The sequence below is a fragment of the Ambystoma mexicanum genome, chromosome 7p (assembly GCF_040938575.1).
Source record: "Ambystoma mexicanum isolate Mex_15411 chromosome 7p, UKY_AmexF1_1, whole genome shotgun sequence".
NCBI classification, from domain to species: Eukaryota; Metazoa; Chordata; class Amphibia; order Caudata; family Ambystomatidae; genus Ambystoma; species Ambystoma mexicanum.
Window position 1 is genome coordinate 704,719,691 of NC_090939.1, and position 20,351 is coordinate 704,740,041.

The 20,351-nt window shown below is 41.9% G+C and overlaps 1 protein-coding gene across 1 annotated transcript in view; it reads right to left on the reverse strand.

Moving 5' to 3' along the window:
- The window catches only part of ACE2 (angiotensin converting enzyme 2), a 475,687-nt gene that overhangs the window by 377,888 nt on the left and 77,448 nt on the right, over positions 1 to 20,351 (reverse strand). The window contains exon 3 of the mRNA XM_069635599.1: positions 13,227 to 13,311. Coding sequence (XP_069491700.1) covers positions 13,227 to 13,311 — 85 coding nt within the window. The remainder of the gene's footprint in view (positions 1 to 13,226; positions 13,312 to 20,351) is intronic.

A 20,351-nucleotide genomic window follows, 5' to 3' on the forward strand; every position in this document is an offset into this window, starting at 1 on the left:
CAGGTTGCATTTCTAAGCCTTGGTTCCCCTATTTCAATATGGAGATACCAGTATACAGTAGTAATGTAATGGGGTCAGTGATGTTCAGTAATGTCAATCCAGCCCAGAGTCCCATGCAAGAAAAAGATGCTTTTTCAACCCAACACCTAAAATTTGCTGGAGTAAAAAGTTTGCATTTCAGCTAATTTGCATACGCACAATGCATTGCTCATGTGGCAGTGAACTGGAGGTGAACCAGTGATGACTATTAGTGACACTATTACTATGTGTGACTTATCTGAGATGGCTTCTTCTACTTTCACTTTTCAGTTGGAAAGGATTTTCCCAGGCATTTATAAGTCCACCATAACTTTATAACATTTCTGGTGTCTATATATATATATGTATATATATATATATATATATATATATATATATATATATATATATATATATATATATAGGTGAACCAATTTGGCTAAAAATTGGCGCTCTCCCTCATTCAGTGGCTGGTGCTAGGAAAACGAATTTAGCCAAATCCGCATATGTAAAGAAAACGCACAGGCCCCTGCACGGTTGTAACACTTCTTCAAAAAACCGCCCAGGCAGGCATATGCAAAAGAATATTCCAGCACACAAGACTTTAGCTATTCTAAAATGTCATTTTATTTAGGCATAATACAGCTCATTACAAAAACAGGGATAAATAATGCACCCCTGTGACAGACGCAAGGTATCACAAAGCACTCACCCCACGGGTGGATGAAAAGTCACGCGTTCCGCCTGAATGCTCAGGCTTCCTCAGACCTTCTAAAATCCAAATGCGGCTAACACATCATGGAGTATAAAACCAAAAAGCAATTACAGAGCGCCTCCGTGCGTTACACATCACGTGCGTGTTGCGGTCATGTGACTGCTACTAATGTAAAAGTTAAAGTCTCTCCAACACAATGACCTCCATATTGGAATGGTCAAGTGTCTATAGAATAGATATACATGAAAGCATAATCGCAAAAGCATATCTTGCTAGACACACTAGGACTTTTTATAGGCTACCGCAATGAAAACTGCACGGAGGAAAAGCTCGAAACTGCTTATTTTTAGAAAATGTCATAATTATTTAATGTGTAAAATCTGCGCACAAGTGTGCTCATATATCATCAAAATGACTAACAATGGCTCAAATGGCCACTACTAGGCATCCGCCCCCCCATTTGGGGTAAGTGCTCCTAAGCCAAGAGACTACGAGCTGAGCAACAGCAACCTGATAATAAGAGGGCAAATGCCCTATTTTGTTCCAACTTGAATACATAAAAGAAGTGGATGTCCACTAATATGTGTATGTGGAAAATAATCATAGTATTCCAGGCAAGTGCCTCTACTCAAATCCATGTATAAACAGAGTATAAAAGGAGACCAGCTACGAGTTAATAAGACATGTAATCACTTCTTACAATGTGCAAATAACAAATAGCATTTCCTATGTCAGTACCTCAGTGCAAATCAATAGCAGCTCAATTTAGATGAATTATCATAAAGTGGAAAATGTAGATGTTCCTATTTATATCCATTCCAACATGTAAATGACAATTCCTCTATTTAACAACAGTTAGATAAAGTGCAGTGCAAAAATGTGTAACCATTACTCTTCACAATGTGAAGACAGCAAATCCTATGTTTATATCACAATACTTCTGCCAAAAGTGTAACGGGACTCTAAAATATAAGAATGTATAAAGGTATAAAATATCATCTCATTCCTAGCCGGCTCACGATTGCAAAAACACATACAATTCAGCGTCTATATTCAGGCCTTTAGGTTTCAAGGTGTCAAATTTACATTTATACAGTGAGCCATAAAAAATGGTGATCTAACATACCCTCTGACGAGTCATTTTCAGGATAAGCATAATGGTGATGTCCAATTCCTATCTTTCACGGGGTTGGCCCATGTACCACCTAACAAAAGACTGGGTAACCGTGAACTGAAATTGAGACAGTTGGAAGCTACACTCATATGTAAATTTGACACCTTGAAACCTAAAGGCCTGAATATAGACGCTGAATTGTATGTATTGAGAACAGACTCAACCAAACTGGCAAACACTGGCAAACACTCAAGTGATCTAAGTAATGTGAGCAAAAGGTGGAAGTATTTCTTCAATGTCTATCTGGATGTAATTGTTCTGTGTTTGAATCTCCTGCACATTTTAAACATGTTTCTGAGTTAAAAATACAATAATAGCATTCCGTTACATGAAAGAAATGCTTCATTACCAAATGGATGAGCTAATACTCAGTTGTATTATTTTTTTGTACCACCATTGGTAGTCCTCATAAAATTACAAAAAAGGAAGTCTTTCTTCTATGTTCTGTCACTCCCACGTTAATTCAGCATCTTGAAAAAAACAATTGCTATGATGAGCTAATATGGTGTAAATGGAAGTATATCGTCCACTTTACTCCTTTTGGATAATGCCCACATTGAACTAATATCGTCAAGATGAGTTGAGCCGAGACGGTATGCTTGAAAGTATCTCTTCCATTTCACTGACCTTGGGTCAAGTGATACAAACATAAGCTCAATAGATGAATATGTTCAAGCATGGCTGCTGAGCTACGGGTTTTACATGACGGTGAAGGACTTGAAGCTGGAATCTGGTAAGACGATCTCACCTCCCTTTACTTTTGCAAACATATGCTATACTTTACAACATAATGATGCCAAGTGACACTCGGGAGACAACTATAACATTAAACACATGTTTGGTCCTGAACATTCTTGTTGGTCTCTATTTGGAAGCTTTTCAATATTTTCCTTTTTTTCTTTTCTTAAATTAGCCGCACAATCTTGAGAACAATTGTAAAATGTGAAGCATGTATTTATGCCTTATAGAGTTATATGCTGGTAGGCCCCCCTTATAGTTAATGTGAAATGCATGAACCAATGACTTTTGCAAACATTCTATTGCTAATAACGTGTGATGTGCTCAATGGATCCAAAACAGATATCTCTCAAAAATTCAGGAAATTGCACACATATTTCACTCTTTGTTAGGCATTATCAGTGCAGGGTTAATTATTCAAGCCTTTTAAACACAACATAACGTTGCTGGTGTTGGCTCAACATGCCCCAAAGACAAGGGTTCAGAATAGGCAGCACTCATGATCACTAATAAGGGTGAAACATGTAGGCAGTTGTCTGAATGCTTGAGAGCTGGGTGTCTTGGCACAAAACATGCTATGTATGAGGTAGCATTGCCTTTAGACAAATACATTTTCCTTGACAAATGCTTAACATTTGAGCTAATTTACATATTCACAATACATTTCCCATCCGGCTCAGAACTGGAGCTGGACTTCTAGTGATGGTTACTGGGTGGTGCTGTACTGTGTGCTTTTGCATTTCAGGTGTCTAACACTCGAGTGATTTGCACTAACAAGTTCAAAGCCAGTGTTAAAAATAAAGACAGTCATGTGCCACATACCTATTTTTTTTTTAGGTCTATTCCCACCTGGCCCAATATTTTAGGTCAGGGTAGAACGGAGTTGACCATTCAAATTGATATAAAACATTTAATCTGTCAAGACTAATCAGCCATCTCCTGCCTTGTGTACCATTGTAGCAGATATTTGTGTTGCTGGTACCTTCGTTAACTGAAAGCTGGATGGCATCCATATGTTTTGTGAGTTTTGTGATGGCTTGCCAGGAAGCCCAGTGATATGGACAAAGCTTCCACTGAACACTGCTGGTATTTTGCTTGAGGAAGTCCTAAGCCAAGATGTTTGTGTTAAAATGCAAAATCAGCAGCTGGTGCAAACCAGAATTCACTCTATTTGTTATTGTTGTGCAACCACCTGAATAGAAATTAACTTGCATAACCAGATATAACTTATGCAGACGTGGCATAAGAGTTCCTAACCCCTGTGGCTATGAAACGGATTGCCCGGATACCTGTCCCCTGGAGTTTAGATAGCTCTCGAATTTCACTTTCATTGCTGGGTGCCAGCCCTTTCTTGCAATTATGTGTATTTACATTTGTAAGATCCATGTCAACAGCCAGAAACTCCCAGAAATGTTTAGGTCTGTAGTGTGGCAATATCTGAATGGGACGTACTGTGCTTACAGCAGACAGTTAGAAGTGGCGGTCTCAGCGATCTTCACAAACTCCTCATCTGCACGCAGATCCATGGTCCCAGCTTCAACCTACTTGTGAAATGCTCCGCCATCTTTTCTTCATTAGCGTCTGACTTCATTCATGCCAGAGCCCAATATGTTCGCTTAGTATCTGCCATCAATCTGCAAACACTCCTGCATAATTAGCTACTTGAAAATCTTTGTTGCAGATCCTTCCCTCAAGATGCACATGATGATTTTTGACTTTGAATTTCTGGCTTCTCCTGACTAATTAATCAACCCACTCATGTAGGCGGCCAAAACAAAGACCTGCTACTAGTGTAGGTTATAGAAATTGGCATGTGACACATAATGCTGCTGCATTAGTAAGATCGTTCTTAATATTACCTTTAGGTAAACCAAGGATCTCATCACCTAATGGTCCCTAAGAGTCATGAGGTCAAGCACCACAAAGAAACTTAAACAGCATCTCCACAGAGGCTTTTGAAAATGATTTCCTCAAGAAGCATACTCCTTCTCAGCTTGCACCCATTGACTTTTTTGATTCTTGTGAAATGGACGTGGTGCATGCTTCAGACACTGTGGTCAATTCCAACTGACATAAACCCAAAGCCTTCAAAACTGAAAAAAACTCATTTTTCAAGGAAGAGATTTGTCTGCTAGAGCAACAATGTAAAAAGCTAGAAAGGTATTGGCCAAAATCCAAATTCCCATCAGGTCAGAGGGAATGTTGGAATGACTATAGTGGTTACAGGAAGTCAATGTGGTGAATAAAAACAGCTTATTATTATTTTAGGATCGCAGAAGTGGATACATGATCTATGAGGCTAGTTGGTAACTTCAAAGCGCTAACACTTACCCACCAACAATCCGTCCCTCTGAATCCATCACAACCCTTATGTTAGACATCATTTAAGATTTTAGATCTAACATGGCTCATCAGACCCCACCCACTTTTGATTTTGACATCACACCTGTTACCTCTACGCCTCCCTCTTTCTCAAGGTTTTCGCTAGCAACGATAGATAATCACTCCAAAACATTGCTGGAATTCAAGCCTGCTACACCCAGTTTCAACATGGAAGCCCAAACTTTGCCTTTAGGTTTTTGCCGCTTACATCAATGATCTGTCTCTTTTGTGCTGCCATGGACCTAAACCTGTGGTAACCATTCAGTGTTCTTCCCAGGTGTAAATAAGCGACCAAACCAATGATTAGCAATCTGGCTTCTGCGCCCACAGAAGCAGTGAATCTGTTCTTATCGGGAAATAGGGACAAAGTGATCCAGGCCAGGAACCTGGGCCTTCCTTTTGCTCTGATACTGCTTGGCCTGCCTGCAACTTTTGAAACTGTTGACCTCACCATCCTCGTTAGTCATTGGAAGTACTTCTTGGTTGCCAAAGAGGCTTTGTCTGAAAATAATTGAAGGTGCTGAGAGTTGTCAGCCGTTTGGAAGTTGTCTCGTTCATATCCATGGACACATAGTTTCAGATCCTCTTAGCCTAAATCCGGCTTGGGCCAATATCTAACGTTGAGACCTGCCAAACCCACTCATCTTTGCTTTCTATGGCCTTTGTGGTGGGGTCAGAAGAAGAGCACAGACTCTGATTTTCCATCTCACTGCTGATGTTTATTAGTGGAAAGGTGGAAACTCCTATATTGCCCTACGCTAAGGGTGTTCCCTAAGTAACAAAGCTAACTAAGGTGCTCGTCAGTCATCAGTGAGAGTCCAAATCGAGTTCAGTCTGCTGGCCAAACTAACCTATACTAACCCTACCACTATAGGAAAAAAAAAAGCACAGGAGAATGACTCCCTTCCCCTGTGAGGTGGTTATTCACCAAGTTCAGTTCAATAACATATCCTTAAATGGTTCTTGGTAACTACTTTTACCAAATCACAAAGTTCGGATACTGGGTTCTTCAAGGTCTAAACCATCTCATTCACTCAATTGCTTTTTCTTTCCTTCTTGTTTTTACTTGTCTTATTCTAGTTGGCATTATCCCTTTCCTTCCACAGGACAAGCGTATTCCTTTCTCTTCATTCAGATTTAAGATTTTCCCTTTACTCAATGTCCACTCTTTATCTTAACTGGGATGAATTTGAGAGTTTCAGTATTGATACTCTTGTCATTTGTTCACTCTTAATACTTTATCTCGACTGGGACAAGTATGAGTGTTCCAGTAATGATTCTCAATCTCCTTATGTACTCTTGACACTTTACCTCGACTGGGAGGAGTATGAGCGTTTTAGTAATGATTCTCACTCTCCTAATTTACTCTTGACTGTTTATCTCAACTGGGACGAGTATGAGCATTCCAGTAATCATTTTCACTCTCCTCGGGTACTCTTGATACTTTATATCGAGTGGGATGAATTTGAGTGTTCCAGTAATGAATCTCACTCTCCTCAGGTACTCTTAATACTTTGTCTCAATTGGGCGTTGCAATAAATATATTCGGTCAACCTACAGGGTCTGCCGCTCTCCGTTACCTGGATTGTTAAGGGATAACATCACCAGACTGTCTAACAGCCTGGGACCATCTCCTTCACTTGTCAGGTTGGCTTCTTGTTTCTTAATTCCTTCTTTAGTCGGTTTGCTCCACAATACCTTAATGGAAGTGCTATCAGTGTTGCTCACGGACCTCCAGGTCTCGGGAGGATAGCTCAGGGGTAACGCACTCGCCCTGGGAAGCAAGACGACACAGAGCAACACAGGTTCAATCCCCATGTCTGCGCTTAGAATCCTATGGGTCCTCTGGGTATTAAGCGTGTTATAAATAACATATCATATCATATCAGGTCCACCACGACTTGCATGCGGACACACCACCACATATCTCTCACTCAGGCTAAGGACGCCATGCACCCACCTCAGTCTCTCGCATCTCCTAGCCCCCCTCCCAAAAGCACATCTTGGAAGCTTCACTCAGGCATCTCTCTATCATCAGATGACACACGTCCAACTTTCCATCAGCATTCCTCTACCAGCTGATTCGAAACTCGTAGGTTTTTTCTCTCTCTCTCTCTCTCTCTCTCTCACTCAGGGTCTCTGCATCCAAGTTTCATGACACTGCCGTGGGACTTCTCCACTGTTGTATCATAGTCCTTCTTCTTTATTTGTTCATACATTCTATTGGTCCAGTGGTTTTATTCATCTCAGTACCATATAAGCATTCCTTCATAGGTACAATCAGTGTGGTTGGCTGCCAATAACAGATTCTAGTTTGTTCTTCATAACTTCTTTCAGTAGATGTTTTTGAAGGTGGGTTAGTAATATGTTGCTTAGGGAGTTCCTCATCATAATGGGAGTGCAGAGAGAAGTCTCTCCGTCTGATGTCTGCTTGCCTCTACCCTTAGGGAGGGTAATGTGCAGTCGGCTCACCTCTCTGCCTCACAGGGAAAGGCTCCCGCAATTCTTCACACCTTCTAAGTTCGATGCACCCCCAACCTCTATACCAAAGCACTTTATCTGTGGGTCAATTTTGGCAAGAACCAATGCTTTCTATTTTATTGATGCTTTGTAACCTGCTCTATTAGGAGCAACAAGGGTCAGTAATGGCCTTCATGAACGTTCTGCCAGCCAATAAAGCACCTTTCCCTTCTTTTGATTACTTTTTTCTGTCCAAAATACTAAAACCTGTACATTCATCACAATGATCACTAAAAAGAGCCCATATGTCCATCTCTCACTGTGTGTGTGTGTGTGTTGTGTGTGTCTGTGTGTGTGTGTGTGTGTGTGTGTGTGTGTGCGTGTGTGCGTGCGTGCGTATGGGTGTGTGTGTGTGAGAGAGAGAGAGAGAGAGAGAGAGAGCGATTGGTCTGGGTGGATGGGTGCCTGTGTGGAGAATGCCGTGTGAGTGTTGGGAGAGCGTGTGAATGGGTGAGTGATTGGTGGGTGAATGGGTATGACTGTGATCATGTTGGTATCTGAATGTTCTGGGTCTTGGATGCCCCTGTGGAGAATGCAGTATGAGTGGATGTAAGAAAAGGTGCATGAGTGAGTGACTGGTGGATGAAAGGGGATTCAATGTGAGTATGTGTGTGTGTGCACGGCTATGGTAGCCCGGGGATCACGCAACCATTTTTGACAATTCCTTAAGTGACATGACATGTGATACTGGCATTTGCAGGTAAAGGCAACTTCATCTGTGTTATTTTGTGGATAGGCTGGCATTTTTTGTCTGCTCCTCTATGACAAAGCAACCATGATGACTGTTATTACGTGCCTAGACCAGCATTTTGGTGAGCCAGTCTAACCATGTTTTACTGTGACATGACATATATTATTGGGCATTTTTGATAAAACAAGCATGGTATGTGGTATTACATTTCTTGCATGTCATTTTGGTGCAGCCAGATTAGCTATTTCTTACTGTGGCATGACATTTATGACTTAGAAACTATGATAAAGCAAGCATGTTAGACTGACCCACATTGGAAACAGTTTGGACCTGTTTTCTAATTGGGTATGGCACTTTTAATTGCCAATCCAACAAGAGTATGTTCTTACATAGGGGTACTGTCATATATTGGCAGAGCCAGCTTTGACACGTAATTTGTATAATTATTGACATTTTGTGCAATGCACACATGGGTATGTTCTTATATGTGAATAATGGCATTTATTTGTGGATCCAGAATGAAAATGTATGGGAACAGCCAGCATGAACATGTGTTTTTTACTGACATATATCGCTGGCAAAGGCATGTGCATTAGGAAATGCTCCTGTGCACTTTTGGTGATTTGGATTTATTGGATTTTATCATGAGTTGGCCTACAGAACCAATTGCACATTTTCTGGCCTTTTACCCAATTTTTCACACAAAAAAGTGCACTGTCTAAACTATTAGAACCCATTATTCCGAAAATGTCCCCTGACATTCTCCCCCTCACCCCTGGAGCCCCTTATCGTCGGTTTGGGCTCCCGCATTACGCTTGGTCACAATTTCATACTTGTGGCAAATATTTACACCCTCCAATAAAATAACCAGTGTATTTTAGGGTCAGGCTAGGTGAAACACTAAAGCTTTGATTAAAAAACATACTAACATCTTTCACCTGGAGCAGTGCGTAGCCCTGCAGCAGCATGGCCATCATGGACATTGCACACATGTGGTGGTCCAGGCAGGCTGGAGTGTGGTGTGCCCTGTGCTTTGTTTACGAGCTTAGGTGGGGCCCCCTCAGCATGGCTCGCAGGTGGGACCCCAAGTTTTGTCCTATGCCACTGGATATAGGATTATCCTTCTTTGGATTTGAGCAAACCCTTAACTGCCTGCAATTTAGCCGGTGATCATAACGTTTGACAATTTTAAGCATGCTTGCATATTGCAAATGTAAAAGATATGAGCGAAGGTTTATACATATTTTGCATATTGCTTAATGCAAAAGATATGAGCAAAGGTTTATACATATTAGAACCAAACAGTTTATTAATCTGCAAAATTACCGTTTGTAAAAAAAAACAGTAGCAATTTAGATGAAAGAAAATGGTCTGAATGCATTTTAGGGTTACATTTACACATAATGCTGCTCCTCATTAATTCCAGGAATTGAAATCAATGTTACTGAGAAGAAGACCTCGCACAATGAAGTTTCAGTCCCTTTTTGCCTGCTTCAGACATGAGGAATATTTATTCATGAAAGCATAAGGCTTTAGTCACAAATATTTGCTCCACGAATGCAAATCAGGAGCAAGTGAGCAGCTCAGATGTGCACCTACATCTTTATATCTGATTCACATCTCTAAAGCTGGAGGAAATGTGCAGGTGTCGCATAGTAGACTAGATTCTCAATACATATTTTGGCACAAGTGATGAGATGTGTTAGTGCACCTCATCACTTGCACCAAAAAAAGGTGCAGCCTACGAAGAAATAACATCTGAATATACTCACCTGGAGACTGCCCTCTGGTGGTAGCTGTGAACGTTATAAATCAACATAGGGTAATAAGGGCCCGATTCATGGAATTTTCTGTGTGAAAAATAGGGACTTTGTGCACCAAACCTTGTGTAAAATCCATTTGTTGATTCACGATGCCGGCACTTCCGATTGCCCATTCCCAATGGAACTCTATGGGAATGGGGACTAACATTTTACCGGCGCCGGACTTCCCGGGCCGCCGGACTTGTAATGTCCTGGTGGCAGCGCGAAGTCAGGTGCTGGTAATATGTTATGAGTCCGGCAGGGTTACCACTGGACTCGAAATGAGGCCCATGGAATCGACTGCGTGGTACTTTTTCCTACTATGCAGGGACTTCATGTAGGCTCGGCACGTCTCTGCGAGCGGTCCAGTGCCTTGCGCGAGACATCATGCAAAGTGTGGGCGAGGCCTGCACAGAGGGCGTAGTAGGGAGCAGAACTCAGAAAATGAGGAAGAACAAGGGAAAATGTGGGCATTACGAGGGACAGGCACAAAAATGCACACAACAAAGCGTATTCATGGATGTAACCCGTGAATTGTCCACACACATCCCTCGATCTCTCTGCCACTTGAAGATAGGCGTGAAGACACTTGCACATAGGAATCTCAGCACAGAGTTGGGTTTGCATATCGGATTTAGGGGTGCGTGTATGCAGTGTAGCGCGGTGCAGTAATGGTTTACGAGGGTTCGTACACAGATTTTCCGAGTTGTACTTGAGTTACGAAGTATCGTACCCTTGTTGTCAGGGTGTTGGTAACATTTACGGGGGACCCTGCAATGGAGGCTTGCTTGCAGTGCACCCCACGCACTGTTTGATGGGAGCATCTACTTGCGCTGAGGGAGCACGCAAAGGTGGCTGTTGTAGCTGTGTTTGCTTTGCATGGGGAAGTGTCAGGGGCGTTCTGGGTACAACTTGCATATACGGTTACTTTGCGTGAAGAATTCCATGAATACGCAGAGAATGTGCAGTATTGTTCATGGTGCGAGGCCCTTGCGGGATGAATGCACATTTTTCAATGAATCCAGTGCTAAATGTACACATTCAGGTACACTTGAAAATCTCCTTTTCGCATTTGTGCAAATAAGGAAGCCTTTTTGCACATTTAAGTGTGTGTGTGTGTGTTCTGGATCAAAAATGTGATGCACATTGAAATGCTCTGAAGACAAACACATGCATTCTGCATCACCCTGCACCTATTCCAAACAGGGGCTGGAAGATGCACATTGCATGACAAGGTCATTCCTGATCCTATCATGTATTTTTTTTAAGGTGTGACAGAAGTAGTTTGAACCACTGCTGTCACACTTGCATTTCGGATAGAAATGCGGTATTCTTTCACAATGAAATGTTGGTGTGAAATGCACTCCCAGCACCATCGTTGTACATTACAAGCACACATCAGACACTGATATATATATATAAGGGGGCTGGCCAGCTAATCTTTTGCGCTGCTGCACAGACTCTGAAATGTGCCGATCACCTTTCAGAATAAGGTGAACACGTGCATCCTCTGCACTGTTTTAAAATGTGCATGAGTTTTTGAAAATGTGCCCCATTATTCATGAGATGTTTCAAGCATTTCTTGATTTGCTCAATTTTTAGGCTTTGTGAATCAGGTATAAGGTAGCATATGCAGATATGAGATGCTCAGAGGCATCTTATGATTTGTTGTAGCACACATTCCCATGACTCAGACATACAGTGAAAAATATTAGTTGCTAAACACTATCGGCCTCATTACAAGTTCGGCGGTGCAGGAAAAAGCTGGTGGTAATTTCACTTTTTTTGAGCAGTAACGGAACATCCACTGTTTTTATTGCACGGCCAAACTATACGTTTGACCTTGAAGTGGAGCATTTTCCTCAAACATCATGATGGAGTAAAATCCTCAACTTTAAGGCCAAATATCATCCGAAATCCTCATGGAGGCCCATGGACTCCAAAAATGGTGATTACACTGCTGTTCCACCACTTGGAATCACCTGGTAAACCAACGAGACCAAGTAGCCGCAAAGATAAGCGAGTTTGGCGGTAATTCAGTAGATTTACTGACAAATTACCACCAACCTCGTATTAGTGGCCCTATGTAGGAAAGTGCACATTTTACTTTAGGAACTAATGATTAGATAGGTTACTGTTTTTGCCACTTATAGTAGTTTTAAAATGTTAACACATTTACAATCAAAGTGTGACATTTAGGGCCTGATTAATGCCCCAAACTGCGTGCAAAATCCTGTTTGTAGATTCATGGAATCGACTGTGTGGCACTTTTTTTGCACCTTGCAGGGACTTTATGCAGTCTCTGCACATCTCTGAGAGTAGCCGAGTGCCTTGCACGAAACACCACACAGAGCATGGGTGTGTCTTGCTCAGAGGGTTGGAAGGGGGTGTAACGTGTAAAATGAGGAAAAAAAATGAAAATGTTGGCGTTACAAGGGACAGCGCACAGTCAGTCCATCACACGTGCACTATTGCACGGAACGATACATATTTATGGAACCGATGCGCAACCTCTCAGCAGGGAAATGGGCACGCAAAGCCCTCATCGCCACCTGAAGGCAGGCATACAGACACTTGCGCATGGAAATCAGCGCGCAGAACTAAGATCAGGAGTCAGATTTAGGGGTGTGTGTACACAGTGGGGGTTCCGAGCTAATTTAAGGATGCGCAGACACAGTATAGTGTGGTGCAGGAAAGGTTTATGGGGGTTTGCATGCAGATTTTCAGAGTTTTACCCGAGTTGCGATGAATCGTACCCATGTTGTCGGAGTGCCGGTAACAGTTACGTGGGACCCTGTGAATGGTCCCCGAGATGCAGGCCCGATTTCCGGGAACCCCATGCACTGTTTGAAGGGTGCGTGTATGTGTGCCCAGGTGAGCATGCAAAGGTAGCTGTTCTATCTATTTTTGCTTTGCGTGGGGGCGTGTCAGGGGAGTTCCAGCTGCGACTTGCGTATATGCTTAATTTGCGCAGAACATTCCATGAATACGAGGGGCGTGCATGTTTTATTCTGCATGCAGGCTTGCGCAGTGTCGATCTTAGAACGCGGTCTTGGCGGCATAAATGCGCACTTTTCCTTCAATCGGGCCCTTAAGGCTTAAATGAACAGAACACATCACTGCATTGTTCAGGGATTCCCTTGACTTTTACAACATAAGCAACCACTTAAATCCAGCCAAGTGTACCTGGTTCTAGTAGCAGACATTTTGTTTCATCGCATACGTTGGTAGTGCTGTAAATCCTGCTCATTTCATTTAGGACTTGGTTTAGCTGCAAAACAAAAGAAGGTAATTGCATGAAAATGTGAACACAGAGGAAAGAAAGCGGTCAGAGGAGAGCCAATGTTTTAGGGGTGTACATTAACAGTGAACATGTTCTCAAATGTGCATAATTGTTGTGGCAACACAACCCGCCTACATGTGTAATATTATCCCTCCGAGAGAAAATGAAGAGGAATGAACAAGGAGGTAAAAATAATTAATTTTATATTGAAAATACGTAAAGACAATAAAACAATTCTGTCTGAAAAATAGTTGGTTTTTTAAAACTTTTTTTCTAATTAAATTTGTGGACCATGGTAAACGTCCCCCCCCCACCCACCCCATGCACATATTCCTCCTGCTCCTATCAACACTCCTTATGCACTTCCCGTTTCCATCGATGAAGGTATTTATGTTTATTCATATTTATTGAAGCGAGAAAGTGCATTGCCTTTATAAAAAAAAATGCTGTACATATACCAATAACCACAGTGAACACAGCAATACTCTATCAGGGCTCTTTACAATAGTGGTTAGTGAGCATAATATGACCCAGAAGAGGAAGAGAAGGATACAAGAGGGAACAAGGATGGGGAAGTCTGGTATTTGGGCGAAGTTTCATATAATGGTAGTTCTCAGGTACAACTCCCCCACACCGCTGCTAAAAGGTAAGATTTAAGAAGTGTCTTGAAGGCATGATAATGTGTTATGTATTTTTTGTCAGGTCATTGGGTGTTCTGGTGGTAGAGAGCAAGAAGAGTGAAGGAGCAAAAGCAGGTGACATTTCAAGCAGAATGCAGGGAATTGTAATTTTGAGTAGGGTGTGGACTTGTAGGATGAGTAGTCAAGCGAGACAGAGTTCACCTACTAGAGGGGCCACTAGGGCAGTCTGTAATTGGATTTGAAACCAAAGAGAAGACATTTTAAGAGGCACCAGTGTTGCAAGGAGAACCAACACACATGAAGGTTGGGGGAGCAATGACTACTTTCAAAACAGAGGGCAATCCCCTTTCACGATGTCCCCTGCTGGGCCTTTACGATGTTTGTGTGTGTGAGGGAGGGTGACTTAGGGGGTCGAGACCAATCACCCGCCATGTGATGTGGAGTAGAATGTACTGCATCCCCTGGTGCCCCCATAGCATTTAGGGCCCTGGGGCAAGGGGCCACCACATCGCTGCCACTATTGTCCCTTTAAGAAATCAGATTCAGAATAGTGGAGAGTATCCCATACCCTGTGAATCCAAGCAAATCTGCAATCCTTGTTTTTGAGAAAAAAATCTGCAACAAGGCACCATACTTTTTGTTCAGTAAGTGTGACCATAAATTGAGTATGAGAGTATGATTATTTGCGAGTCTACATTTTAAACAAACTTTTAAATAAACCACGCATATAGATAGGGAGGACATAAGACTGGCCGAAACTTTGCAGGCATATTTACTTTTGGCAAGAGCTTTAGGGCACACGCCCTTTGATATGCTGCTATATGCCTATGAAGCAAAGGCTAAATCAGTTGCTCTATATGGGATGGGTTTCTGGGACACCCAAATGCATCTCGTCTACAATGATGCAAAACAATGTTCGTAGGGGGCTCTTCCCAAATCTGCTCGAATATTTGCTATGCATAATGAGATCAGCTTGGATATCTCAAAGAAAAAGGTCAAGCTTACAGCATTGTCCCTTTTTCTCAAAACTGCAATCAATAAGCAAGCTAAACTCACTAACTTGATCTTGCTAAATTTGCTCAATTCTGATTGTGGTCTGAAAATTCTTGGTTGCAATTTATACAAAAGTGTTGCACATGGTCTAGCTTTCCAGCCATGCTGTTTTTAGCTCCCAAATGCAGAAGTCATCTATCTCACTAATATGAAGAGCTATTGTACTTACTTCATCATCAATAAACATTATTCGGATAAAAGAAAACATAAACCAATTTTAAAAACAACTATACACAGATCTTACAACAATACTCGAAGCAGTTAAAAACAGAAACCATATGCAAACACAATTTATTCATCATAAGTGTTACAAAGCATTAGATTAATATAACATGCAAGTACTATTTCATCTTCCAAACAATTTCTCTGGCCGATGCCAAGATTTTCTCAGAAATTCTAAACAGCCCCATGCCACTGGGGTAGTTTCAGCTCTCAGCAGGTATATCAGGGCAGGTCTGGCTAGAATAAAGCCTACATCTTTAAGAAGAGGTACAATAGTCCTTTTTCTAATATCCTGGTAGACGGGACAAAACAAAACAAAATGTAGAAGAAACGGAACCGTGAGGAAACTGAACTAGGTCAACTGCTTGATAGCATGTTATTGGCAATCTCGAGTTGGAGTGCCCCTCAGCCCTACCTCAAACACAGCAGTTTTTTGAGGAAACAGTTACTAATTTAAAGACTTTGGGCCTCATTCCGAGTCCGGCGCTAACCAATGGCGGTAGTAGCGCTTTGGTCGGCACCGGACCCGTACCGGCACCGCCCTGGTGGAATGGGAAATTACCGCCCTATTCCGAGTTGACCAGGGCGGTAATTTCCCATTCCCCAGGGCTCTTCCCCATTCCCAAATGAGCCCCCATAGGACTCAATGGAAATGGGGAAATTGCAAATAACGGTGACCGTACTTTACGGTCACCGTTATTGGCTAAAAAGCCCCTTTGCGCCCTCGTCCTTAACGCCTGCTAAAAGCAGGCGTTAAGGACGAGGGCGCAAAGGGGACTCGGAATGTGGCGGTAAGGGATTACCGGCACTGGTCTCGTTAACGGTGACCGGTATCCCTTCCCGCCATACTCGGAATGAGGCCCTTTGTTTTAATTATCTTATTCTTAATATCAGACATCACTTTTGGCATATTGGAGAGGAGGAAACAGCAACATGTTGTCCCTTTCCCCCAATATGCCTGAGAGTTCTTTCCATGCATTGTTCTTTTTCACGAAATATGTCCACCTGAGAGATGCTATTTTCTCTGCCCTATTTTGAGGGGCCGAAATATAGGCCGGCATTTCTATTTACTTTGGGCCAATGACACAGTGGGATCGTGTGCTTTATCAAAGTTCATAGCTCGTGCATTGTATTTAAGAAATAGAACCACTGTTTTATAGTTTTTAACATCCTCTCCTTCTTATTGTAATTAAGTATCATATTATTTCTTTATATGGTATTATACATTTTTGTATATCATATATCTAAAGTTTGTATAATGTGATAAACAAATGTATTGGGATTATTTATCGTGTTTTAAATGTGAAAGCTTTCATGGATAAATTATTATACAAGTGATACTACCATGTACCCTGTAAGCCTGGACCCAGGGTTACTGATGCGTTTTGAGAACCCCCAAGCTTAACCTCATATAAGCTATCAGAAACATGCTCACCCCGACCCCGTAAAAGCAGCCGCAAAGAGCAGCAGAGACACAGTTCCCACCGGTCCTACTTGTGGGGTTCGGTGGGGGCTTTACATGGTGCATGCACAACTCATGCAGATCCGAGATGGTGTACTTGCCTTTTAGAGAGTCGATCCATGGTAGGGGGAAAGTGGTTATACATAAATTAAAAACACCTTTGTGCGGCAACCCCAGGTGGTCCAGCCAATCCCTGAATAGGGAAAATGATCACACCAAGCTGCAAAGCTGCAAATGGGAAATAACGTGTCTGTAAACTTGGTTTGCATGTGGATCCCCTCTCCAGCAGACCTTGCAGATTGAGAGATGTTGAGATGCAGCACAGAGCAACCTACTCTCACTGGGAAAAGATGTGAAAGGACCCTGTTAAACTCTAATAAAGAAACTATCTTTGAAGAAAAATGAGTTATCTGGTAACGCTTGTCATCATCTTCCTGACTTACCACGTGCCCTCAGGCATACTTCAAATCCTGATTCAGGCCTCCTTTAAATCATGCGGCTCTTGGTCAGAGGTGTTTTTTTTTTAGATATGTTGAACTATTTCTAGTGCTCACTTTTATAAAATAACTAGCAGTACCCCCAGGTGTTGCCCGGGTCTGTAGCTGACATGCACGTGGGGGTCTGCTATAGCCTTGTGTATGTTATATTGTGTCCTAACTTCCCATTTTTATGGAATCGCAAAATCGTCAATCTCCCGAAATCGCCTATACTGATAGCACAGTGCCAGACCCCACTCCACCCCTGTGCAAGGCAAATGGGTGGGGTTTGTCAAATGTCACTATCGCCAGTACACTACAGACTGGTATGCTGACCTTGGGCCTCATTACATGCTATGCGGGAAGGGTTTACCGGTACCGGTAAGGGCACCGGTAAACCCTTACCGCCTTACTACGAGGTCCCTTTGCCGGATCGACCTCAATGGCTGGTTTTACCAGCCGTTAAGGAACGGGCCCGCAAAGTTACCTTGGTGCTAATTACGGTACTGCAATTTGCGGTACCATAATTACCTCCTTCCCCATTCCCATTGAGCCCTATGGGGGCAAAATGGGAATGGGGAAGTGCCTTGGTGAATGGGGAATTACCGCCCCGCTCACCTTGGAGTAGGCCGGTAATTCTGCCATCCACCAAGGTGGACACGGTAAAATACCGGCGGCAACCATGGCGCTAATAGTTACCGTGTAATGAGGCTCCTTGTGTCTTAACTTCCTATTTTTGTAAAACAAAGTCGCAAAATCGCCTATCTCCCGAAATCACCTACATTGTGATAGAACACAGCAGGACACTGCCCTGTGCAGGGCGAATGGGTGGGGTTGGTCAGATTTCACTTTCGCCAGTACCCCCCAGACTGGTATGCTGACTTCGGACCAAAGCTTCAGCCCACCAACTGTTCTGGGGCTGGAGCCAACACAATCTCCCAGAAACGCCCATACTTATAGCACAGGACCGGCCCCCGCCCTCTGAAGGGCGAATGGGTGGGTTTGGTCAAATTTCACTTTTGCCAGTACACCCCAGACTGGTATGCTGACCTTGGAACAACATTTCAGCCCACCAATTTTTATGGGGCTGGAGCCAACCCCGAACATACAAACACACTTTCACAAATATATATACATTCACTGACTGTTTTTAAATCCCCCATGAATTGTTTATGCCTACCTTGTTGACTAGGCTACATGGTTAGTGTGTTATGTTTACGGTCCAATGCACTAGCACTTTATATTGCAGTTTGCTATATGTTTTTATCGTGCAAGTTACATATAGGTTTGTCCAAGCTGTTTTCTACTCTGGGAGCATATATTACATACTGCAATGGTTAGCGAAGATATGCACTTGCATTTCATTCTTATACATTTATGTATTTAGACTTGCTTGCCACTGGCATGATTAGCTTTTAAGCTCTTATAGTAAAATATTTGTACCATGTCACAGCTACGGACTCTTTATTAATTCTAATTTTTGCTCATGTGTACTAATTCTTGTACAGCAATGTGTTTTGACATCCACTGTATTGTCTGACTTGTCTATTTATCAACTTTTCGTTTCAGCATTTATAGTGCGGGATTTTAATGTGCTCTGTATTTTACTGTTGTATCTAAACTTGCACTCTCTATGGTTAAAGCAGCTTCTTGACCACACTCTAAAATGGCCGCTATGGTTTCATGCAAGGTTGTGAGCTTAGGTTGGTTGGCAACATGGAAGAAGGACCAGTCTACAATATTTACTTTCATTTTCAACACGTCCTCCTAACGTGATCAAGCGCTCAGGGAAGCGCGAAACGCGTCGTTAAGGACACTGCCTAGGCGTCCTGTATTGCTTGCTGTGTGTTTTTGCCATTTATTTTGTATTTTTTACCATTCATTAAACTCGACTTTTCCACTTATCTGGATTCGAGTTTTTTTTTCATTTGTTGGGATCTACTGACCTCCTGCATGGAGTGCAGGTTTTTTCTATCCTCCATGTGTTTACATATATATATATATATATATATATATATATATATATATATATACACATTTGGGTGATTTTTGTTTTCTTCATTTTTAGCAGTTACTTTCTGCAAACATTGGGCCTCATTATGCGTTTGGTGGTATCTTGGTGGTAAATCCAAAGAGATACCACCAAACTGCATTAACTTCACGGCCACTTGGTCTGGCGGTGTTACCGCTGGATAACAAGTGGCAGTAGGAGGTGTTAGTCCCCATTAATTGGAGTCCATAGGACTCCATGGGGGATATTGGCCGTATTATTGCCGAATTGGCCAATTTTGTATGGTAAGGTGGTCAAAATACCTCCAGCTTGTTGCTAGAGGTTTTCCTCCACCTCACCCACAAACTCATAGTTGGGCAATGCGGTAATTTGACACAACAGCATGCCAGTCAGAGACAAAGACAAAGATGGGGTCCAAGTTATCTTCAAGCCAGCCAACGTATTAGGTATGCCATGTTAATCCATTTTGAAGCATGAAAGTGCTGCAACATGAATTAAGTAACATATTTTTCCATTTGCAAAGAGACAGGGACATAGCATTTTGATTATGCATATCCTGAAGTTAAAGTAGAGGAAATAGGTTATCTTGAAGTTTTGCTTTTGTAAAAGAAAGGACTGGTTCCATTGAATTCGGAGCATTTGAAGATTTGCTCATGTAAACACAGGGGAAGTTCCCGTTTTGAAAGTCTACAAGGAAAGTTTGTCTGCATATGTTGTTTTGGAACAGGTTGTCTTAAGCATTGTTTTTTAACGAAAGGATTTAGGACAGATGATATCTGAAGTAGCGAGAATTTAGCATCACTGTACAGACAACATAACACAGATTAATCTGCACCCTTAATAAGCCAGAAACAGACTAGATTTTAGAAGCAATAATTGTTAGAGTGATTGACAAAAAGAGAACAGACTAAGATAATGTTGTTTTGAAAAGCACCCATTGATATCATCATTTTTGTTCCAGGTGCAACAAGCAGACATGTTTAAAATGAATTGAATTAATTAGAATTACAATTGAATTAATTACTGTTTTTTTATTTCTCAAAGCCAACGCATGTTGATTTTTTAATGGGAATGGATTAAAAAATTGACATCATAATTGTAGATAACATATTGTGATGAATTGGTGTTATGAGTTATGGTGATTAAAGAACAAACAAATGATT